General features: G+C 38.4%; 1 protein-coding gene across 1 annotated transcript in view; it reads left to right on the forward strand.

Annotated features, from left to right (window-relative positions):
• The first annotated feature begins 9686 nt into the window (after positions 1-9686).
• MBNL2 (muscleblind like splicing regulator 2) overlaps positions 9687-25634 on the forward strand; it is a 154429-nt gene continuing 138481 nt past the window's right edge. The window contains exon 1 of the mRNA XM_042783201.1: positions 9687-9860. Within this exon, the coding sequence (XP_042639135.1) occupies positions 9687-9860 (174 nt within the window). The remainder of the gene's footprint in view (positions 9861-25634) is intronic.

A 25634-nucleotide genomic window follows, 5' to 3' on the forward strand; every position in this document is an offset into this window, starting at 1 on the left:
GTTTTGACTTGTACTGCTAACTATCAGGTTATAAGAAAAAAAAGTGGCTGAGAATTCCTTCCCTTATTTACCTTCATCATTAAACATCCCATCCACTTATCTGACTTACTGTGTGACCTTGGGTGTCCCTGTGTGTTATTTTCTTTATAGAAATATATTTATAGTATGTTCCAAAGAACAAAGCACCCTGAAAAATGAAGATATCATTGTCAGCTGTGGTTCTTTCGTTACTTAGAATGAGTCAGTGAGTGTTTGAAATTAATTTTAAAAAAGGATCTATCAAACATTTGTCTAATAAATCTTCCAGGAAGGACTTCATAGCTTGTACCCACCTTCATAGAATGAGCCTTTCTACTTTCTGTCACTTATACTTCATTGACTTTGGAGAAAATTCTAACTTTTAACAAGTAAAAGCTATTTTGTTTTGTATGTGTGTACATGCACACAGATGTCTTAAGAACTGATGCTGATAAGGGTTGGATACCGTAGAGAGAGTAATTGTAATACACTATGAAATATATTTTGGTTGCAATGCATATATTTATGGCTTAGGTATTATCGTCTTAATTCCAAAGAAAGAAACTGAAGCTCAGAGAGATTAAACAATGTCACACAGCTATTCAGGTTAGAAGGTCCTAATAGTTATACAAATAGTTTGCATTCAACTATAACTGTAAAGCTGGCAGTTGGAACCCACTCAGCAATGCCATGGAAGAAAGGCCTGGGATCTGTTCTGTGAAGATTACAAGCAAGCAAATCCTGGGGAGCTCAGTTGTCCTCTGCACACATGGGTCACCATGAGTTGCAATCAACTTCATGACAACAGGCTTAGCTTTTCTTGTTCCTTTTTTTTTTTTTTCAGATTAGAACAGGGACTAGATCCAGGTTTGTCTGGTAAAAATGTTTGTTCTTACCAATAAACTGTGCAACAAAAACCAAACCAAACTCACTGCCGTGGAGTCAAGCCTGACTCATAGCGACCCTTCCTTGGGTTTCTGAGGCGGTATCACTATGGAAGTAGATCACCCAACCTTCCTTCCGAGGTGTGCAGAAGTACCATTTTATTAATACTTTAAAAAATTGAAAGGGAAGTTAAAGCTGACTAGAAAGAGGCATCTTTTTAAAAGCGACCACTTTGCTGCTTCCCCCATTCCCCACCCCCTCAGAAGTCAATCAGGCCTTTTATTCCATTTGTAGTGGGACCTCCTTCACATCAGTACTTTTCTTGGTCCTCTTGACTTCCTGTGGGAAGGCCCCAGTTGGGAACCCTCTGTTCAGTGGCTGTGATTACAGGGCAGTGTTAAACCTCACTCCAGGAGGTCAAGTGGCTCTCAGCCCCAGTACTTCATCCCGCTTCCTCTGCTCTCACTCTGCCTATTCCGCTCCTCCAGGTCCTTCTCTAGGACCCATCTGCATCTCATAGGCTTAGAGGAGGCTGCCAAACCATTGATCACCAGGAGAGAGCACAATGAGAGTTATTTCAAATTGGGTACCAGAAGCAAAGGTGGGGAAACTCAAACCTCAAGCTGCTCACTATTCATTTGGAAGGAAAAAATATTTTTAAAAAACATATTGTATTAACTTTAAAATTGAAACATAGGAAACCCAATGATTTTAAATGTTAGAAATAAGAGACTCAATGAGGGCTTATTTCTTTATTGTAATTACACTTATGCACAATAAAATTAAAAGTATTCTATAAATTACTTAATAGATAACGACTCCCTGACTGTCTGACTCAGAAATCAGTTTGTTTTGCAAGGATCCTTTAATAAGCCCCCTAGGAGGCTGATGTCTGGCAGACTGCTAAAATACCATAGATGACCCAGAAAGTTCTGCTGTGTGCTGCAGAATATTTTCCTTAAGGCAGTCTTAAATTTTGATCCATCTCAGTCTTAAGTTTAGACACAATCGATCTTTTTCCTTTAAAAAACATACAAAACAGCTACAGAGAATTGGCAAGGTAGGGACATCTGGGAACCCCCTAACCCAAGCTTGTCTGAGGGAGGTGGAATGGATGGAAGTCTCCTCTGCCGAGTAAAAATCTAGACTTTCCAAACTCCTCCTGCTGCATAGTTTTAGCGAATGTAGAAGAAGGTGAGCAGCAAATTCTTTACCGTCCAAAGTCATAGCTTTCTGAAAATCCAGCAAGTAGAAGATGTATTTCAAAAAATGAAGAGTCTTTGAAGACAAGACCCTAAAAATAGCTCAGATTGTTTTGTAGAAATGAGCAGCAAGCCCTTTGGCATTTCAGGATACACTACAGAACCTCATTTATTTATCCTTAGCTCTCAGTCCTTCAATTCCTTTACAGATGAGTCAAACAGTGAACCTTGGTATTTGTTATATCCATGCTCCCTAGAGTAGATAGGGCACCACAGAGGAGCCGCTGTAGTTAAGAGTATGACAGTAAGGACTCAGAGCTGAGATGCTGTGGCAAAGGTTGCTAAGGACAACTCACCCCATTAAGTCATTCCTCTTTCAAACATCCCAGAAACAAAGTTTCCCTGCAGAGTTTTGCTTTATCCTGAATACAGTTTATGGGGCTATGAGCTAGTCTATTTTTAAAAAGTCTGTCAAGTGTTTTTGTGCCCTAGGTGGCACAAATAATTAAGTGTTCAACTACTAGCTGAAAGGTTGGTGATTCGAACCCACCCAGAGATACTTCAAAAGACAGGCCTAGCAATCTGCTTCCTAAAGGTCACAGCTTTGAAAACCTGTGGAGCCCTTCTGCTCTGCACACATAGGGTCACTTTGAGTTGGAATCAACTTGAAGTCAACTAACAACAACAGTTTTGTTTTATTCTTCCAGTGGGAGAAGCCAAGGGCCAGCCCTCCTAAAATTGTTTCTGTGGGAATTTCTGAACCCAAAACCACTCAGGCAACTCAGGGAAGCCATCTTTGTTCTCTTAACCATGAGCAAGATGAAGAGAGGGCTATAAATGCTTATTATAGTGGTTCTCAGAAGTCCCTGGGTGGTGTGAATGGTTAACTGCTCTGTTGCTAACCAAAAGATTGGAGGTTTAAGTCCACCCAATGGCACCTCAGAAGAAAGACCTGGCAAATACTTCTAAAAAATGAGCCATAGAAAAACTTATGGATTACCAGTTCTACACTGACACATACGGGGTTGTCATGAGTTAGAATCCACTTAAAGTCATCCAGCTTTATACAGTGTACTCAAACTTGAGCATGCGTCTGAATCACCCCTTAGAAAGCTTTATAAGGCACAGATTGCTGGACCCCACACACAGAGATTCTGGTTCATAGCATCTGGGTTAGAATTGGAGAATTTGCATTTCTAATCAGCTCTCAGGATATGCTGATGATGCTGGTATACAGGTAATGCACTTTGAAAATCTGGTGGCATAGTCCCTAAGGCGTTTGACTGCTAACCAGAAGGCTGGAGGTTCATACCCACCATATGTTCTGAAGGAGGAAGATGAAGTAATCTACTTCCGTAAAGATTTGCAGCCTTGGAAACCCAATGGGGGTTGTTATCAGTTGGAATCAACTCGGTGGCAGTGGGCTTGGTTTTTTTATTTACCCTGCAGGAACTGATACTTGGGGCGGGGGGAGGTGGCAGTTGGATAAATCAATAGTTGCCATTCTTGTGAATTAAGGAATAATACCTATTTTAGAATAACTTTCAGACATGTGCTAAAACATGGGTTATAAGAGAAGTCACTAAAAAGAAGCCAAAGGAGGGAGCTGTATGTGGGAATTCAGGGGGAGGGTGAAGGCTTGCCAGATGGTGACTCAGAGTAACTTTCAAGAGCAAGATCGTATCCCCTTCAGTTAGGGAACTTAGAAAGGCAGGAGGGGGAGAGAATCTGAAGTTTCCTATACCTAAGGAGGATGAGGAAAAGTATCTGCCAAAGAAGAAACTAGAGAGCAGAGAAATTACAGCCACCTACTTAAGAATTTTGCCTATGTTCTGTTTTGGTGTAGATGCCAAGGAGCTCTGGTGGCATGGTGGGTAAGACATTTGGCTGCTAACCAGAAGGTTGGCAGTTCAAACCCACCAGCTGCTCCATAGGAGGAAGATGAGGCGATCTACTTCCATAAAGACAGTCTTGGAAACCCTGTGGGGGTCTCAGTGAGTTGGAATCTACTGAATGGCAGTGGGTTTAATTAGAATGAACATTGTTTGGGACCTTGGAAATGAAACTGAAACCCAAGTCAAAAATATGTGAGGAAAATGGAAGCACTAGCAATACGTTGAGAAACACTTAAATGGAAATAACTAGAAAATAATGTGAATGGGAAATCCTGCTTCCAAAGGCAGCCCAGTAACTTCTGGGAAAGCTAAATTGTGCCTTGCTCATAATCAGGGCGAATGTGGGCACACTTGGGACCTATCTGAAAATTAGAAAATGGTACCCTCTTCAGACAGATGCACTTTTAACTGGCATTCTTCTGGGCAGATGAAGTAGAAAATGCTACCCCTTCCTCCAGCCTCACACCAGGGCACTGGAACAAAGCTGCAGTTCAGTTGTGCCCTTCAGGGAAGGCGACTTTTAAAGTTATCAGAGTATTTGGGCTACTCTTCACACTCAGTGTGACTGCGAGGGCCCTAAAAGGCTTCCCTTCACGTCTGGGTTAGTAGTAGCTGGGAGGAAGAAAGCAGTCTTCAGGCCTTTGTAGTGCAACCATGGGATTTGTACTAAGGCAGCTTCTCTGTGGGTTCCCTTCGGCTGCAAAACAGGGCTGTCTGAGAAGTCAGGGCTGCTCCAGATAAGTGGCCTAGAGTGGAGTGCCTTGAGTGCCTCATGCAGTCTATTCTCTCTGATCTCCCAGAATCCTCTTGCTCTTACAGTTTGTGGCTGTAGCAGATCCACCACAGATGCATTCCTGGTCATTGATACAGGATGACTGCAGAGGGAGAAAAAGACTGAAAGTGTAATTATTCAATAAATATTTATGGAGCAACTCCTCCTTTTACCACCTCGCATTTGGACAGCACTTTCATATTTATATTTGTAAAGCACTTTTATATTTCTCTTATAATTTGTTCTTTGCAACAGCAACCCTGAAAAGAAGTCCCTTCTCTGGGGACCATTATCAACATTTTACAGATGAAGAAACTGGGTCTCAAGGGAATTATGTGACTTATCCAAGGGCACATGGCTAGGGACGTTGGCAAAACAAGGACTAGAATCTGGCCCTTAGGACAGGGTATTTCAAGCATTCCATAAAGTTTTGTGTCAGCTGATAAAAGACACAAAATCATTTAAGTCAGCACCATCCAATAGAAACAAAACATGAGCCACCTACATATGTAATTTTTAGTTTTCTAGTGACAGAAAAAAGCAGACACAATTAATGTTAATAAAATTTAGTAGCATATGTCAAAAATATTATCAGTTCAACATATAATCAATATGAAACAGCACTAAGGAGATACTTCTACATTCCTTTTTTCCATCCTAAGTCTTTGAAATCAGTGTGTGTTTACACTTACATCTTTTACACTTATAGCACATCTCAATTTGGATGCTAAATTGCCATTGGCAAAACTTCATCTGCATTTGTCTTTGTACGTGCCATTGAGTTGGCTCCAACTCATAGTGACCCTGGGTATAACAGAAAGAAACACTGTCCAGTCATCTGTAGTTAGATTTCATGAAGTACATAAGTGATAAAATAGATTCTCATATTCATTCTTAAAAGCTTTCCCATAACTAAATCAAAGATCAGTTTCTAAGTTAAATTTAAGTTAATTCCTATAGGATAAGGTCTAGAGTCTGTGATATGATATTGACTCATAAAAAATAGCGGTTAGTTAAAAATAAATAAAATTTTAAAATTTAGTTCATTGCACTAGCCACATTTCAAGTGCTGAATAGTCACATGTGATTAGTGGCTCCTGTTATAAACAGTGGAGTCCTAACGCCCTGGCCTCCCAGGAGCTTGTAGTCTAGTAGCTCTACTGTGGCTACATAGATCTGTACGGAGCATATGTTAGTCCCATCTGGTGTTCTGATTCTCTAAATTCTGGATGGATTTTCACCCATTGTCATCAGTTCGGTTTGGACTCATAGCAACTCTATAGTGACTCTGTAGGTCAGAGTTGAATTGCCCCATAGGGTTTCCAATGCTGAAATATTTATGGATACAGACTGCCATATCTTTCTCCTGTGGAGTGGTTAGTGGCTTCAAACCACTGACTTTCCAGTTGGTAGCTGAGCACTTAACAGCCATGCCACCAGGGCTCCTAAGGGAAAAAAACAAAACCCTTCTTATCTAAAGTTATAAGCAAAAGCATGCACTGCTTACTGGACTGGGTTGAAAGCACTGCCTCTATGTGCTTTTTAGGAATACTTCAGTAATCATTCATATGTCATCAGTGTATATAATGTTTTCTCTTTCTTTACCCACATGTGAAGCCTTGATGGAGACTGTGTGCCTTTGAGTATGGAGATCTACTTTGTCTTCATTATCTTATAGCCTAGCTCAGGCTCAATAAAATAATTTCCAAACTAAATGAACTAAATGTGGTCAACTCATTATTAAATCTCCTATAATATTATTTTAGTGCCTCATCTGCTGAGTAGGTGGATGGAAATGTTTCTTTTCCTTGCTTCCTTCATCCTTTGTTCTCACTGAGATTCCAGGTGGGGGTTGAGGGAATGAGGTTGCAGGTCCAGGCTGGTCTATGAAACCTTATCCAGAGTAAATTGGTTATTAAACTCATTTTCTTAAACGCCTTAACTTAAGCTAGTAGATTTTAGCTGCTGTGACCACAATGCTGCCAAACAGGCAAGTAGGAGCCTGCCTGTCTCCCTCAAATATTTTATAATTGAAGTTAGGTATGTGTCATAGCTTTCAAAGTTGCCAATTTCCTTAAATGCACATACAATTATAACTCATATAAACACTTTTATAAACAAGTAAAAGAATTATTGGGATGAAGTAGCATTTCCCACCAGTCCCAGGAGATGTCTTGCTAAATAAATGTTCCGTGATCAAATAAGCTTGAAAGACGTCATGGCAGCTCTTCCCCTATTAGAGATTCATCAGACACAGCTGTGCATTCGAGGCTGTGAAAAGCCCTGGTGAAAAAGCCTGTTTGGCTTAGTTTAACCTGGAGTTATGGAGCCCCAGTGGCACAGTTGTTAAGCACTCAGCTGCTAACCTGAAGGCTGGCTATTTGAACCCATTAACCATCCTGTGGGAGACAGAAGTGGCAGTCTGCTTCTGTAAAGATTTCAGCCTTGGAAACCCTATGGGGTAGTTCTATTCTGTCCTATAGGTGGACTATGAGTCAGAATCGACTCACTCACTCAATAGCAATGAGTTTGGGAACACAGTGTTAATGAAATTTAATTGATTGTGGGATCCACTTTTTCAGTGTGAACATCTAGAATTATTGCTCTCCGAACATATTTGATACCTGTTGGTTTTAAATAATCTGGTAGCCTAGTGCCTAAGGCACTTGACTACTAACCAGAAGGCTGGCAGTTCAAACCCACCAGCCACTCCTCGGAAGAAAGGTGGGGCAATCTACTTTCGTAGTGATACCACCTCAGAAACCCAAGGAGGGGTCGCTATGAGTTGGGTCCGACTTGATGACACAACACAACAAGAAGTCTTTATTTTACTCTTTTTCATAAATTTTTAAAGGGACATCAAGACAAAATCTAAGGAAGCTTGTTGCTTATACCATTTATGAAAATGAAAAACTTCTGGTATTTTGTATCTCATTGATGTTTGATTTGGTAACAATAAAATGTTAATATTTAAATAATTAATTTAAATAATTTAAGATGTTAATATTTTAATAATTTTATGATCCTTGAAATGAAACTTGTTTTTGTTAGTTGCCATCAAGTCCATTCTGACTCATGGTGACCCTATGAAAATACATATTTTAATAATGTAAATTTACTAATTATGTTTTTGTTGTGGACCTGTATGAAACTCCAGCATTACACAGAAGACAGCATTTTTAGATTGTGACTCAATTAAAAACGAACCCAAAGCTAGTTTTTATTCATTCAGTCACTCAGTGAGTCAGTCATCAGTTAAATATGTCAGTGACTCATTTGTTCAATAAATAGTTTTTGAGACCTAATTGAGGTCATAAACTACAGCACTAGGAATATGTTGTTGTTGTTGTTGTTGTTGTGTTTTGCCATCGAGTCAGATACGACTCATAGTGACCCCTCCTTGGGTTTCTGATGCCGTGTCACCGCAGAAGTAGATTGCCCAACCTTCCTTCTGAAGAGTAGCTGGTGGGTTTGAACCGCCAGCCTTCTGGTTAGCAGTCAAATGCCTTAGGCACTATGCCACCAGAGCTCCTTTTAAGCAAGTAGTAACAGTCAAAAACAAAATACCAAATCCACTGCTATCAAACTGATTCTGATTCATAGTGATCCTGTCAGACAGATTGCCCCATAGAGTTTCCAAGGCTGTAAATCTATAGGGGAGGAGTCCGCCACATCTTTGTACCAGGAGCAGCTGGTGGGTTCAAACTGCCGACATTTTGGTTAGCAGCTGAGCACTTTAATCACCATGACAGTGCTCCTCTAGTAATAACAGTAGAGAGGCAGTGTTAAGAAATCTGAGAATAAATTTCAGGGACTCCTACCTTGCTCTTTCTAAGTCCAAATCTCTGTAAACTAGAAAAAATATAAAGAATTAGGAACTCACACTTCATCTAAAATGCCAATATCTTTATTATATAGGAGAGACAGATCTCAAATAATTGTTTATAGCACTTCCAATAATAACATCAGTGTCCTAAATGTGAAATTAAATTGGAAACCACAGTTCTGATACACTGTTTTGGCGATTAAGCACATTAGATTGAATTGTTTCAGAATGTCTAATTATTGTGTCTGCCCCACTCATCTGTTTGAGTCATCCTAACTTTTGGATTGCTGCCTAGATTATTTCTGCAGTACAGTTTCAGTTGCATATTCCTTTCTTTTCTTTCTTTTTCAATGTATAACTTTCCCCACTATACTCAAAGAGCTAGACTGCACTCTTGCAAATTCTCGGTAAGGACTAAATAATTGTTAATATGTTGATTCTTTGTGTTTGCCTATAAACTGATTTTTTATTTGTGTTTTGCAGGTTTATGACTTAAAAGTGCCTGTGTAAAGTCACTTTTATCAGAAACTGCAGCCTGGGAGTGCTTTGTGTGTTCAAATCTTGTTTTTCTGTCAAATACATAGAATCCTGACCCTTACAAGTGGATGAAGATATCTCAGTTGTCTGACTTTGCCAATTGCTTGATTTCAAAACTTAAAACGGTGGAATGAAAAAGAATCCTGCTAAAATATGAACATCTGAGTGGCTTATAATCTAGCATTATCAATAGCTGTAAGCATCAGAACTGTTTATTCTCCCAAGGGGTGCCATGATATTGAAGACACTTTATTAAAAACAGTTGTATCTGCAAAACAGTCAAGAGACTGAGATGCTTACAGCCAGAGATGACACTGAGTGTGCTTTTATTGTGGCCCGCAGTCTTCAAGTGGGACATACTGATTGATGAGTGACGCCTGCCGATAAATTCTTCTCACTCTGCTTTGTGGATTGGACTTCATTAAGTAATTTATCATTTGTCCTAAGACTTACATGTGGGATTTTTCACAACAATAGTTTTGGAATTATTGAAAGTTGGATTGATATCAACACTTAACAGAAACTAACAAAATCCAAATTACTTTTGCATCATGGCTTTGAACGTTGCCCCTGTCAGAGATACAAAATGGCTGACATTAGAAGTGTGCAGACAGTTTCAAAGAGGAACATGCTCACGCTCTGATGAGGAATGCAAATTTGCTCACCCCCCAAAAAGTTGCCAGGTTGAAAATGGAAGAGTAATTGCCTGCTTTGATTCCCTAAAGGTAAGAGAATGTATCTTATGTGTCATTTCAGTATCACATGGGACAGAGAATGTTTTTCATGTACTAATTATAGAAGTTTGACAGTAGTTTTTAGGTTCTGTTTCTGTTTGTAGCAACTGTTGGAAGATTTTCACTTTTTTTTTTTTTTTTTAAATCGGGGTATATAAATTTTTTACATATCCATGTTTAAATTAAAAATACATGATGGTATATTTCCGGTCTAGAGTGACATTCATGTACCCAAGAGTTTAAATCAAAGTCTGCCTTGTGACAACTGAAGATAAATATTTTATTAATACTTGATCTTCTGGAGGTTACATAAAGGTGAAGAAATTCAATGTGTCACTTTTATATGCCATTTACTCTGACTCACCTCTTTAAGAAATTTTCGTTCAGTGGCTTTCTTTCTTGACCAAGAGTTGCCTAAAATATTTCTGAATAATACCTATTTCATTATCTTTGAACATTTGTCATGGCTAACAGAAATTGTTAAATACATACCTAGTACTCTTTGAGAACCTACTATATGTAAGTTATGTAACAGAATTAATGTCATTCAGAGCATACCCTTGATGAGCTCATTGTCTGGTAGAGAAAATACAACCCATCAGCAAATAACTGATATTTTACAACACAGAAAGACAAGATAGAAAGGACAAGTGCCTTCAGAAAGGAATAGAGAGAAGACTTCTATGAGAATCCAGCTGATAGTTTTAAAGAATGTTTTCAGAGTTCATGGCAACTGAGTTGGATACTGAAGTTGGGTACAGTTTGGACTTGAAGTGGTGGGGGAATCATAATGAAGGATCTAGTTGAAGGAAGTGGGATAATATAGTCCACAATTTTGTTTCCATCTTTTTGCTATTATGAATAATGTTGCAATGAACATGGATGTATGTATGTCTAATTATGTCATGGCTCTTATTTCTCTAGGGTATATACTTAGGAGTGGGATTGCTGGATTATATGATATTTATATTTCTAGCTTTTTATGGAAGTGCCATAGCATTTTTCATATTGATTGACCCTTTTACATTCCTCACTACTATGTGTAAATTATATAACAGAAACTAATGTGATCCAGATCACACTCTTGATGAGCTCACTCTCTGGTAGAGAGAATATAGCACATCAAATATAACTGTAATAAGAGTGTATAAGAGGTCCAGTCTCCCCACAACCTTACCAACATTTGTTATTTTCTGTTTTTTTTGATTAGTGCCATTATTGTTGAGGTGAGATGGTATCTCATTGTACTTTTAATTTCCATCTCTTTTAATGATTCATTATGGGAAGCATTCCTTCATGTATTTGTTAGCTGCCTGAATGTCTTTGGTGAAGTGTCTGTTCATATCCTCCACACGATTTTTAATTGGATTGTTTGTCTTTTTGTTGTTGAGGTGTTGAAGTTTTCTGTAATCCTTGTTGGATATGTCATAGCCAATTTTTCTTTCCTCCTAGGCTGTATGTTCTCTTTTTACTCTTTTGCAAGTCTTTTGATGAGCATAGGTATTTAATTTTTTGGCGGTCACATTTATCTAGTTCATTTTCTACTGTTTTTGCATTTTTAGTTATTTTTGGTATTCTATTTATGCTATATATTAGAGTCCCTAGCATTGTCCCTATTTTTTTCTTCTTCCATGGTCTTTATAGTTTAGGTCTTATATTTAGGTCTTTGATCCATTTTGAATTACTTTTTGTGTATGGTGTGAAGTATGGATCCTGTTTCATTTTTCTACAAATAGACATCCAGTTTTGCCAGAACCATTTGTTAAAGAGATGGTCTTTTCTCTATTTCATGGACTTTGGTCCTTCGTTGAAGATCATCTGTTCAAAGGTGGATGGATTTATGTCTGGATTTTCCATTTTGCTCCATTGATCTGTCATTGTACCAGTACCAGGCTGTTTTGACTACCATGGCTGGTATAGTAGGTTCTGAGATCAGGAAGTGTGAGGTCTCTTCCTTTGTTGTTGTTCTTCAATAATGCTTTACTTATGCGGGGCCTCTTTCATTTCCATAAGGAGCTCTGGTGCTGCTGATTAGTAGTACTTGGCTACTAATTAGAAGGTAGGCTGTTAAATCCCACCAGCTGCTCTGCAGGAGGAAGATGAGGCAATCTACTTCTGTAAAGATTTGCATCACATAATAAAGGGTATTATAACAAACCCAATGGGAGTCACTATGAGACAGAATTGACTTGATGGCAGTGGGTTTGGTTTTTGGTTTTTCCTTTCTGTATTCAGTTAGTGATTAGTTTTTCTGTCTCATCAAAGAATGCTGTTGGAATTTGGATTGGGATTGCATTATATATAGAGATAGCTTTGGGTAGTAGTGACATTTTCGTAATGTTAACACTTCCTGTCCATGAATATGGTATGTTTTTCTATCTATGTAGGTCTCTTTTGGTTTCTTGCAGTATTGTTTTGTAGTTTTCTTTGTATAGGTCTTTTACCTCTCTGGATAAATTTATACCTAAGCATTTTTATCATATTGGCGGCTATTATAAGTGGTATTGTTTTCCTTATTTCCTTTTTCAAAGCTTTCTTTGTTGGTGCAGAGAACTGGGTTTTGTATGTTGATCCTATATCTTGCCACTTTGCCAAATCCTTTTATTAGTTCCAGTAGCTTTCTTACATAATCTTTAGGATTTTCTATGTATAGGATCATATCATATGCAAATAGGGGTAGTTTTACTTCTTCCTTACCATTCTGAATGTCAGTTATTACCTTTTCTTTCCTTATTGCTGTAGCTAGGACTTCCAGTACATGTTGATTAAGAGTGGTGGTAAAAGGTATCTTTGTCTGATTCTCATTTGCAAGAGGAATGCTTTCAATCTCTCTCCATTGAGAATGTTGGCTATTGGTTTGGTATAATACCCTTTATCATGTTGAAGAATTTCCTGTTTGGGTGTTGGATTTTATCAAATTAGCCCACAATTTTGAGGGGCTTATTTACCCTAAAGTTATAGTTTTATAAATCCAAGATGTCTAGGACAGTCCTTAGGTCATAATGGCATTATTTTTAATACCCAAAAACCAAACTCACTGCCGTCAAGCCAGATCCAACTCATAGTGACCCCTCCTTGGGTTTCTGAGACGGTATCACTACAGAAGTAAATTGTCCAATCTTCCTTCCAAGGAGTAGGTGGCGGCTTTGAACCACTAGAGATAAGTAAAATATATAGCTAAAAAAAGTTTAGTGTTTAAATCTGTGCAAAAGTTTACTTAAAACAAAAAAGAAAAGAAAAAATGTTGATCTGTGCTCTTGGTATATGTTTTGGGCAAATGGTATTGTGAGTTTCCATGATGGTGACCTTAGCCTATTCTTGGGTGTTGGAGGGAATGGGTATGTCTTTGGGCAAAATTTCATCTTACAAAGCAAAATATGTATTACAAGAATTGTAAGTCAAAATTTCAACTCATATGTAAACCAAAAAACCAAACTTACTGCCTTCGCATTGATTTGACTCATAGCAACCCCTCCTTGAGTATCCGAGGCAGTATCTCTACAGAAGTAGATTGCCCAATCTTCCTTCCGAGGAGTGGCTGGTGGGTTTCAACTGCCAGCTTTCCGGTTAGCAGTCAAATGCCTTAGGCACTGCAGCACCAGAGCTCCTCACATATGTAAGATTCATATATATAAGACATTAAATCTTACATTTAAATATATGGTAAAGGGAGAAGTTGTCTACATGTTAAAACTAAAGAATATATTTGCAACCCAACAAAAGTCTTGTAAGAGTTGAAATGTGAAAAAAATAGAAAATAAGCTATTTAGTTTCCATTAATAACTACTCTTTTTTTGTTCCTTTTTTTTTGTCATAAAAAATTAATTCAACCCTAAAATTAAAAAGTACTTTGCTAAAATAGAAATTAACAGATAAATCAAAATTCATACAAACTATAGTGGCATAACAGTCCCTCAGTGGTGCAAAAGGTTAACTCAGCTGCTAACAGAAAGGTATTGCGGTTTGAGTGCACCCAGAGACACATCAGAAGAAAGACCTGGTGATCTACTTGTAAAAAATCAGCCGTTGGGAACCCTATGGCATGTAATTCTATCTGACACAGATGGGATTGACATAAATTGGAGACAACTCAGTGGCAATCGTAGTGGTATAAATATAGTCTGGGAGCTCTGGTAGCATAGTGCCTAAGACACTTCACTGTTAACCAGAAGGCTGGCAGTTCAAACCCACCAGCCACTTCTCAGAAGGAAGATGGGGCAATCTACTTCCATAGTGATACTGCCTCAGAAACCCAAGGAGGGGTCTCTGTGAGTCGGATCCGACTCGATAGCATGTAACAACAACAACAACAAATATATTCTAAAATTTATTGCTTTGCTTTTAGTCACAAAAAGTAAAACAAGCATGTATTTATCTCTATGATTATCACCAATGGAAACATTCACTTTAAAAAGCAATGTAAACTAAAAACTAGATCATAAGAGCTTCAAGATATGGAAACAGGTCAAAGATGAGAAATTAATTGTCTAGGTCATCCCCTCTTCCTTCTTTTTATTAATCCAGGCCTTCTCTGGTTGGATATTTAATATTAAATGTCACCATTTTAGCAAGTTCCTTCAAAGTTTATATTCTTTAAATTAATTAGGAAAATATCCTTAGCCTATTAAAATTTTTTCTTTAATATCAGCAGGACCTCAATTCTCAGGCCATTGCAATCCATTTAATCACTGTGGATTTACCAGCACCACAAGTGGTTGATGCTTCTGGTCTATAGAGAAAGAATCAAGAATAATTATGTTTAGTGTGAAAACATGAACCAAGCCGTGAAATTATTTAATAACAAATTTAAATAAATAAAGCTTTAAAAAACACTCTTAAAAGTGCCTAAAAGAATAATTTTCAAGTGTTTAAGCATAGTTATTTAATTCCTGAAGCTATCAATTCACTTTTAGAATTGTAAAATTTCACCTTAATTTGAATGTGATTCTATTTATCTTAAGAATCATCAGACTCAAAAGAAAGTGGAAGGAGCCACAGGCAAGGGAATAAAAGGGACCTAAGTTCTAATGATACTGTGTTTAAAGCATTCGTCTAATAACCAAAAGCTCAGCGGTTCAAACTCACCAGCTATTCCATGGGAGATGAGGCAGTCTGCTTCTATAAAGATTTACAGCTTTGGAAACCCTATGGGGCAGTTCTACTCTGTCCTGTAGGGTCACTGTGAGTCAGAATCAACTCCATGGCAGTGGGTTTGATTTTTTTGTTAAGTCTAAGTACCTGCACAACAACTTCCTAGGCTTGAATGAGTTGTTTATTGCTTTGTTCTCTCATCAGCATTATTTGCCAGTGAAATGGGCTAACAGTATTCTCAGTGTCTAGCCTGGAAAAAAGTTTTTTTTTTTTTTTTTTTTAAAGATACTCAAGAATATTACCTAAAACAAAAAATGACAGTGATAAAACATTGAATCTATTTAATATTTTTTATTTCATTTCATATGTAATAAAAGATAGTGTTGCCCAGTGCAACTATAATAGAAAAGGGATAAGGATTTTGAAGTTAGACAGACCTGGGTTTGAATGAATCCTAGGAGGAATTATTTTACCTCCCTGGACTTCAGTTGCCTCTTCTATAAAATTGATGTGATATATAGGCAGTCCCCCTTACACATGTCCAAATTAAGAACAACTCATACTTGCCCTTTAATGTTATTTAAATTTGCCCTCAGTTTGAAACAATTGAACCAATCCCTACTTGCAACAAATTCTTCATCACAATCACATTCACTTGCTGCACTGTGCAGCTTTTAAATAATTGAAAAGGCGTTACACCTGTTCAGGCACTAATCAAACCCACTGACTGGAATTGATTACAATTTACAGTGCACTATAGGACAGATTAAGGAGCTCTGGTAGCATAGTGGCTAAGACACTTGCCTGCTAACCAGACGGCTGGTGGTTCAAACCCACCAGCCACTCCTCGGAAGGAAGGTTGGGCAATCCTACTTCCGTAGTGATACTGCCTCGGAAACCCAAGGAGGGGTCGCTATGAGTCGGGGCCGACTCGACGGCACATAACAACAACAACATAGGACAGATTAAGGTGCTCTGGTTGCACAGTGCCTAAGGCATTTGACTCCTAACCAGAACGTTGGTGGTTCAAACCCACCAGCTGCTCCGCGGAAGGAAGAAGAGGCAGTGGACTTCCGTAAAGATTTACTGCCTTGGAAACCCAACGGAGGTTGCTCTAAGTTGGAATCAACTTGATGGCAGTGTTTCATTTTGTTTTGATTTTATAGGACAGGGTAGAATTGCCCAATAGAGTTTCCAAGATATAAATCTTTATGGAAGTAGCCTGCCACATGGTGGAGCTGCCAGTTGGTTTGAACTGCCAAACTGTTGGTTTGCTGCCAAGCGCTTTAACCATTGTGCCACCAAACCTGCTTTCTTGCAATAAAGTAAGGCTAAATAAGAACTGTATGCACCTGTTCTGACTTATCTACAAATTGGACTTAAAGATAAACTTAGGAACTGATCTCGTTCATAACCAGGGATTGCCTGTATCTGCTTCCTAAGGTTACTGCAAGGACTCAGTGGCCTAAGATACACCAGAGACCTAGCAGAGGACAAGGTATATTAGGGACTGGTCATGTTTTTTTTCTTTCATAAGAAAGTAAATTAGCACAATTGATCCATTGATTTTGAATATCAGATTTAAAGAAAGACAAGATGAATCCAAATCTTAAGAATCTACTTTTAAGTGATCATACCACAGTCATGCAATTTAGTTATGAAATTAGGAGAAATCAGGTTTGGGACAGGCAACATCATTGTTTTTATTTATTATATTTTCTGCAAACACTTTGGGGTATTTATTTGTATTTGTAACTGTGCAGGGAATTTGTTGAACTATCGGTACAGAGAAAAGTCAATGAAGGGTCTAAGGTATCCCATTTTGGTTATTTATTTGTATAGCTCTGGTGTTGTAGTGCCTAAGGCATTTGACTGCTAACCAGAAGTCTGGTGGTACAAACCCACCAGCCACTCTTCAGAAGGAAGACTGGGTAATCTACTTCCACAGAGATACTGCCTTGGAAACCCAAGGAGAGGTTGCTATGAGTTGGGACCATGCGACGGCAGTGGGTATACGAGATTAATCATAAGTATGTAGTAAACAAATTATGGGAAAAAGAGTTACTGAGGTCTTTCAAAAGAGAGTTGTCATATGTAAATACTTATATCAAAGATATTTCAGAATATATAGCATAATTTTTACAGTGATATTTGTCCATTTTTCACAACTGTTGCTTTGTGTATGAGATCACAGAGCATGCAAGCATTTGTAATTTTTTTAAAAAATTACAGTATTGTTATGAACAATGGGCATTTTTAAATTTTTTGGGGGAAGGCAAGATTACATTCTACAACACTGAAAAACTTTAATAACAAAATACGGATTGTTTCATGAATAACCAACTTCCCTGTAGCAAAGGGCTTGACCAAGGTAACTATGTCTCTGGTACCTCTATAATCCATAAAACATTTTCTCTTAGAGTTGAGATGTTTGAAATTTTTCTTTACAGGTTCTTTTTTCCTGTAATGAGTCGGAATATATCTGCACTGTTTTGTAAATTAAAACCATCCAAGAGGAATAAATGAATAAACTTTAATGCTCTTTAAGCCTAAAGGTTTCAGGATTTACCATGTTCATCATGTATTTAATGTATTGCTTTAACGTTTGAATTCTGACTCAGCTTAAAAAAGAAACAATTTTAAAAATCTTATTAGTAATTTGGTTAAAACACTCCTAGAATATTTTTTGTAATACACAATTAGCTCAAAGACAGAGTGATCTTTTTAACATCTAAATCAGATACATCGTTCCTCTCTACTCAAGACTATCCAGCGACCTCTCATCACACTCAGAGTAAAGTCTAATCCTTACAATGGCTGTCTAGATCCTGTGAGATCTGGTTCCTAACCCCAACCATTCTGATTTCATTTCTCTACCACTCCATTTAATCCACCCCAGCTACACCTCCTTCTTGCTGTCCCCTGAATATACCAACCAAGCTTTTGCTTTTGCACTTGCTCTTTTCTCTGCCTGGAATACTCTTGCCTTAGTGATATGAACAAGGAGCTCTGGTGGTGTAGTGGGTAAGGCATTTGGTTGCTAACCAGAACATTGACAGGTCAAACCTACCAGCTGCTATGTGGGAAGAAGATGAGGCACTCTACTTATATAAAGATTTACAGCTTTGGAAACCCAGTAGGCTTCTCTATGAGTTGGAGTCAACTCAATGGCAGTGGGTTTAGTTTTGTTTCAGTAATATGAACAGCTTGATTCCTCCCTTCCTCGGGTTCCTGCTCAAAACTGCCAACTTATTAATGGAACTGTTCTGCCAACTTTATTTCAAAGAGTAATCCCCTCATTGCTGGGCCCCATTTCCTTCTCACCTTGCTTAACTGTTCTTCCTTGAACTGAACTTATCACTACCTGATAAACTGTATACGTATCTCCATGGAAGTAGATTGCCCAGTCTTCCTTCCAAGGAGTAACTGATAGGTTTGAGCTGCCAGCCTTCTGGTTAGCAGCTGCGTGCCTTAGGCACTATGCAACCAGAGCTCCCATATATTATATTTATATGTTGTTGTTGTTGTTGTTATGTGCCGTCGAGTCAGACCCGACTCATAGCGACCCCTCCTTGGGTTTCTGAGGCAGTATCACTAGGGAAGTAGATTGCCCCATCTTCCTTCTGAGAAGTGGCTGGTGGGTTTGAACCACCAGCCTTCTGGTTAGCAGTCAAGTGCTTTAGCCACTATGCTACCAGAGCTCCCTATATTTATATACATAAATATACATATAATAATGTGTATGTATTATTCTGTCTCCCTCCTCCTCCACTTCGCTAGACTATAGGCTTCATAAACAAAAACAAATTCATTGCAGTAGAGTCGGATCTGACTCATAGCGACCCCTCCTTGGGTTTCCAAGGCTGTATCTCTATGAAAGTAGATTGCCCAACCTTCCCTCTGAGGAGTGGCTGGTGAGTTTGAACCACCAGCCTTCTGGTTAGCAGTCAAATGCCTTAGGCACTATGCCACCAGAGTAGGATTCAGTCTGTTTTGTTCACTGTTATATTCCCAATGCCTAGAACAGTGTCTCACACGTAATAGATGGTCAATATTGTTAAGTGATAGAGCATGTTCATCAGAAAAGTATTCAAGTCCCTCAGACAGGGCTACCATATATGGTTGTACAAGTTGTTTACTGCACAGTTGTTGTTGTTATTTGCCGTCGAGTCGGCCCCGACTCATAGCGACCCCTCCTTGGGTTTCCGAGGCAGTATCACTACGGAGGTAGGATTGCCCAACCTTCCTTCCGAGGAGTGGCTGGTGGGTTTGAACCACCGGCCTTCTGGTTAGCAGTCAAGTGCCTTAGGCACTATGCTACCAAAGCTCCTGAGGACTACCTTTCTCATAGTCTATGTGATAGTCTATGTGATTGGCAGTCCCTGGAGCTGTGCTGTGTACAGTCTGGGTAACTATTTTTTGTGGCTCTGCTCTTAGTATCCAAGTAGATTTCAAAATCAGGGAGCTCTGTGCAATAATTGATAGACACAGATATGGCTCTGGAATGTAATGCAACAATGAAAAATAGACAGTAAGTAATTTTGTTTTCTCTGAAAAGTATCTCAGGCTGCATGTGACACAAGGAAACTACTGTTTACTACTCTTCCATCCTTTCTGAATTTCAAAGATGTGGGGGAAAAAAAATAGGTCTTGCTCATTTACCTGTGGGGTATTGACTATAATTTGGCTGGTGGCAAATAAAATTTCAATCTTCATATTTATTATTGACAACAGTTTGAAAATTAAGAGTAGTAGAGACTGTTTTGGGTAGATCTTGAAAATATATCAACAGAGGTATCAAAATATGTAATTGTCCTTGATCTTAGTTTCATGTTCTTGAGTTCCTTTGTATCTTACCAAAACCAAACCAAACACACTGCTATGGAGTCAGATCTGACTCATAGCGACCCCTCCCTTGGTTTCCGAGGTGGTATCACTATGGAAGTAGATTGCCCACCTTCCTTCCGAGGAGTGGCTTAGAGGCTAATTCTGTGCAGAAATTATTTGTGTGTTTTCTAAGTTATATGCCTAATATTCTCCTGACTTGCAAATACAATATCAGACAAATGGTTTATTATCAATAATAATCATTGTAATAGTGTGTTGTTGCTGTGTGCCATTGAGTTGATTCCAACTCATAGCAACCTTATAGGACAGAGTGGAACTGCCCCATAGAGTTTCCTCAGCTCTAATCTTTACAGGAGCAGGTTACCTGGTATTTTCCTACATAAGGTGGCTGGTGGGTTCTAACTGTAACCTTTCAGTTAGCAGCTGAGCCCTTAACCATTGTGCCACAAGAGCTCCTTTGTGATAGTGTAAAGCCAGGCATTTTTCATACATTACCTATTCCTTCCAACAATTACATAAGGTAAATATTAAATGAATATGATAGGTGTACATACAGGTAGGTTCAAGTAACTCCCTTGTAACATCTTTAAAAAGTAATCAAACTTGCAAATAGTGGAGAAGAGGTATGACCCTAGGTAAGTATGATTCTAAAACTGGCACTATCTATTGACCCATTCCAACTCCTCTTATAGAATAAATCATTGATATAATTAATTTTGAAATTCTTAATACCTTATTAATAATTAATGTGTATAAAATTTAGCATGTTGAAATTTAAAAAACATTCTAAAATAGCAGCCCTCAGGAATCAACCTGTTTAAGTACTAGAAATTTAAATATTTGAAAAAAAGGAAACTGCAAGAGAAAGCAAGGTACATGTATTTATTTTTGTTAGTGTTTGTATACAGATATTATTCCATCACTTTCTAGATCTCAGGAATAAAAATGGGTTTTGTTCAAGGTGTTGGTATGTGTGTGCCTAAATGATTCTGAAACGTACAAATTACCTTTATTATTTAATGGAGTGCAAAAGAGGTTCATGTGTTAAGGATTCTTGAACCCCACCAATTATACTTCCAGTATATGAAGTCCATTTCCCTATAATGGCTTTTGCCCTCTGGGTAAATCAGCTGCTTCCTCCCTTACACACTATTCATATTTCTATGCAACAGTTTACTCATGTAAATCCATGTTCCAGTGAGTCTCCAAACCTCCAAAGGATGATTATAGTCTTATTCATCTTTCTACCCTAGCATCTAGCATGGCATCTGACATGTAGTAGAAATTCAATAATAAGCATTTAAAGAATGATGTGGTTAACAAATGTGTCCCTACAACTTTTCAAAATGGATTGATTGATAATTATCAGTGACCTCTAGATCCCAAACTTCTTTGCATCACTGTTCAACGTTTTCTTTAGTATCTCTAATATCACAGATCTGATCAGTCTTTCTTTGGGATTCTCTCCTGCTACACAGCCCCCTGATATTCTGCCATTTCTCTTACCACTCCAACTTCTCTTCTTAGTTTGCCTCTAATGCCACCTCTTCCCTTGCTTCCTAACTGAAGATACTCTCTAAGACTCAATACCAGTCTTTCCTATTTTAGGTTCAGTGATCAGTTCTGACAGCTTAGCTGCATTCATGTATTCAACTCCTACCCCTGTGCCAATGAATTCCAAATCTGGGTGTGTGCCCTTTCCTTGCCAGCTCTGCTACTCCAACTCTGTATTGAATATCCCCATCTGAATAACTCATTGTCATCTCCAGTTCAACATATCTAACTCCAAACCCTTCATCCTGTCTCTACCCTAAGCCATTACCCACCACTAGTGCCTTGTTCCCCAGGCGTGAAAATCTCAATGTGGTCCTGAACACCATGGTGGAAACTCTTAGTTTTTTTGCGTGTGCGTGTGCGTGTGTGTGTCTGTAGGGAATTATAATATCTTTAAAAATTAATCAAAATTATGGAATCTTAACCCAGAGAAGTGCTCATACTTATAAACTATTGTAAACAATCTGAAGATCTCATGGATTTGATGTTCACCTCTAAAAGTCAATCTATAGACTGCAAATTAAGAAATCTTGATCTAAGGAGAAATCTAAAACATTAAAACGGGCATGAGAAAGCCAGAGGATCATTACCGATACCTTTTGGTTATTTCACAAATTTGGCTAGAGCCAAGATTAGCAACAACTTCTCCAAATAATCAAGGTATTTGATACTAAGGAAGGAGAGACATTTAGCTTTCCAGATAAGAGGCCCATTGCTTCCTGTCTAAGAGCAAATGGAATCCATTTCAATGCCTTCAGTGAGAAAAGGAATGAGGATTCTCAAGGAGCCAGGCATCAGCCTACATGTCTTATTTTAGGATAGCACATACCTGGCAAGATGCCTACATTTGAGTCTAGTTCAAAATTAAGAATTAAATAAGATAATCTCTAACCATGGAAAACAATAGAAATCAATCACTGTACTCTAATTTGATAAGCCTGAATTGGGCATCAGAATCTGTCTCTACACAGTATGCTGAATCGTCACCAGGCATCAGTGGAGTTAGTCAGAGAGAGGAGACTTAAAAAATTACAAAGAATCTTTGGTACTAAGTAGAAGGACTGAAAAGTGCCTGGGTGACACAAGCAATTTGAGCTGGATTACCAACCAAAACGTTGCAGTTGAACCTACCCAGTGGCACCATGGAATAAAGGCCTGGAGATCAGCTTGCATAAAGGTTACAGCCAAGAGGCCCTATGAGGCTCAGTTCTACTCTGTAACACATGGAGTTACCATGATTCAGATCAACTCAACAGCAACAGATTTAGAAGGAATGGTGATAATTCGGCAGTCTATAATTACAACACTCTGTGATTAAAACATGTAAGAATCAATAAAAATGATTTGTGGAAAAAATGGTGAAACTTTTTTCACCTAAAGACTAATAGAATAAAATACCAATTTTAATTTTATTCTTTAATAACTACATTAGTTTATTATTCACTTTGCCTTCGGGAGTAATGCTAAGTTTTGCTAGTTTCCTGTACTGGTTCTAATTAAACCACTTCTCATCAAAACTTAAAGAGAACGAAACATTGTCATGTTAAAGGATTAAATAGTCTATTTCTTTTAAAAATGGAAATAGCATACGTTTTGTCGGTACCCCTCTTCTTTCTGTCAAACTTTTATTTTTATTTTAGAGGTTTTTTTGCCTGAGAATCTATATTTGAGCATTGACTTTGCTGCATGCACTGTTTCACCAATCTGGTCTCCAAGTTCCTCACCAGTTAAATATTTGTTCATTGACTCATGCATCTATCCATTCATTCATTCCTTCTTTAATTAAACAAGGGGTACAAACTCAATCTTCAGAAACCAGGCAGGTTATATGAATGAGAGACCCAGCACTCAGTGTTGGAAAGACCCAGGGATTGTAGGAGACTACAGCAAATCAACTGAGGAGCATGTAAAATATCAGTTGCCACTGAGTCAATTCTAATTCAGTTGCCATAGAGTCAATTCTAATTCACGGTAACCCCATATATATCAGAGTAGAACTGTGCTCTTAGGGTTTTCAATGGCTTATTCTTCAGAAGTGGTTTGCTGGGCCTTTCTTCCGAAGTGACTCTGGTGGACTTAAACCTCTAAACAGCCAAATGTGTTGACCATTTGCACCACCCAGGGATACCACAAAGAGCACACGGTACTTCTAAAAGTGGAAGCTGCTCTCTGCCTTGTGGTAATCTAGGTGATTTTTTTTGTTTTATTTAGTAAAATTTTATTTTTCAAAATATAGAGTTGATTGGACCTGTTCATGCATCCTCACCAGAAGGCAGGGCATCTTCACCCTTGCTGTTTCTCAGGTAAATTCCTTGAGCTCTGTTTTGAAACCAGCTTGTTAAATCCTTTTAGTAAAGCAGCTCCTGAATGGCATCTCTGGCCAGGGAACCACCAATCTTCAGTGTCTCAGAGACAACAGCTGAGATCATTGGCTTACAGTTGGGAACTTCCTTGCAGAGTTTGTATATATGTTTTTGTCAAACAAGACCAGGTTATTGAGCATGTCCTGAACTTTACCTTTGGACCACTTCTTCTTTTTTGGCCTTGCCCACAGATTTTTTCCACTGGGTCTTTGTCTTTCTTGGCCACCTTACTGGTGTCTTCTTCTCATCGTCCTTGGGCAGCATTGCAAAGCTCAGAGAGCACCTGCTACAACTATAGCCTTGCCAAGATGTGGAACAGAAAGGCCCAGGTGACTTTTTTTTTTTTTTTTAAAGAACCATGAATCTGAATTTTGATATGAAGTTTTTCAAAGTCTCAATATTGGCAACCAATTAAAATATTTTTGAACACTGCAGTCTGAACAAAACATAAGGAAGATACAGACTGTGGACCACCATTTTTAACCTCTAAAACAAACAAACAAATATTGATTTGTTACAGGCACTGATAAACACTAGGAATGTAGCAGCATATACCACTTCTCTCATCAATAGAGATAATGGAGGGCAGAGTGGATTTATAAACTGCTTGTAGTCATCCATGAAAGCCTTAATTCACATGGCTTTGGTGATTCACCCTTAACTGGTCTTCCTCACTGGTCACTCCTTCTCTGGCTCCTTTCCTGAATCTTCCTCCTCTTCCTGACCTCTAATTGCTGGAGTCCCTCCAGGCTTAGTTCTTGAACATCTTTTCACTGTCTCCTTACACCCACAGTAGACTCTTTAATCTTTTCACAACTCACCAAGCATGTTCTTGCCCAAGAACCTTTGTCCTGGCTGGTCCATCTATCTAGATGGTCTTCTCCAGCCCAGTGACCACAAACAATATTTTACTCTGAATGTTTCTTAATTTGTAAGAAATTAAGATCTAGCCCTCCCGATCTCTCCCTGCACCCTAGACTCATGTATGCAGTCGCCTACTTGACAGCTCTAATTGGATATTTAAGTGATATCTCAAATTTAATATTATCTATTAATACATTTTTTATTCTCCTTTCAATCTCCTGCTCCCCAGTGAACCCATTCTCTGTAGGTGGTGCCATCTGTTCTGTTGATCAAATAAAAAAATGTTGAAACCTGGCTTGATTCTTTTCACCATTCTTTCAGTTGCTTCTGTTCTCTCTGCTTTCAATTCTATCCTAAATCCAAATAGTTTCAGCCCTTCTATGATGACCACCCTGGCAGATGACCATCATGTCTTATGTGGACTATTATGATAGCCTATAGTAGCTTTCACTTTTGCCACATTCTGTCCCAGCAAACAGAGAAAAAGTAAATTACAGCATGGAACTCCCTGTCTCAAAACTTCCAACAGCTTTCCATTACATTTATAAATCCATAGTCCCATAAGGCCCTACAGATATGTTCCTCTGCTGCATTTCTGGCCCAAGGAATCTATCATTGTTCCCTTCACCGCTGAGCTCCAGTCACAAACAGCCTTTGTACTTGCTGTTCCCTTCACCTGGAATGCTCTTAACTGAGGTGACTACAGCCCTCATTTCCTCATTTTAGTTCTTTGCTTAAATGTCACAGATTTATCCCCAAGAGCAGAGTTAACTGTCTGCATGTCTCTTCATTATTTGCCTCTTCCACCAGAATGTAAGGCTGTACGATGGAGATTTCATTGCTTTATCCCCTGTGCCCGGCATCCATTAGGTATTCAGTCATATTTGTAAGTGAACAAATATATCCTTCAATCCTAAGCTCTTAGACATAACTGTTCTGACAAAATTCAAATCACTTTTTTTGGTGGGGCTATCTATTGCTCATTTCTTTTGTTAATTTACTGAGAGAAAAGAAATTAAATTAAAGGCTTTGCACAAATAAGACT

Source organism: Orycteropus afer, unplaced genomic scaffold (assembly GCF_000298275.1).
Source record: "Orycteropus afer afer isolate SDZICR_OR568_19922 unplaced genomic scaffold, OryAfe1.0 scaffold00730, whole genome shotgun sequence".
Classification (NCBI taxonomy): Eukaryota; Metazoa; Chordata; class Mammalia; order Tubulidentata; family Orycteropodidae; genus Orycteropus; species Orycteropus afer.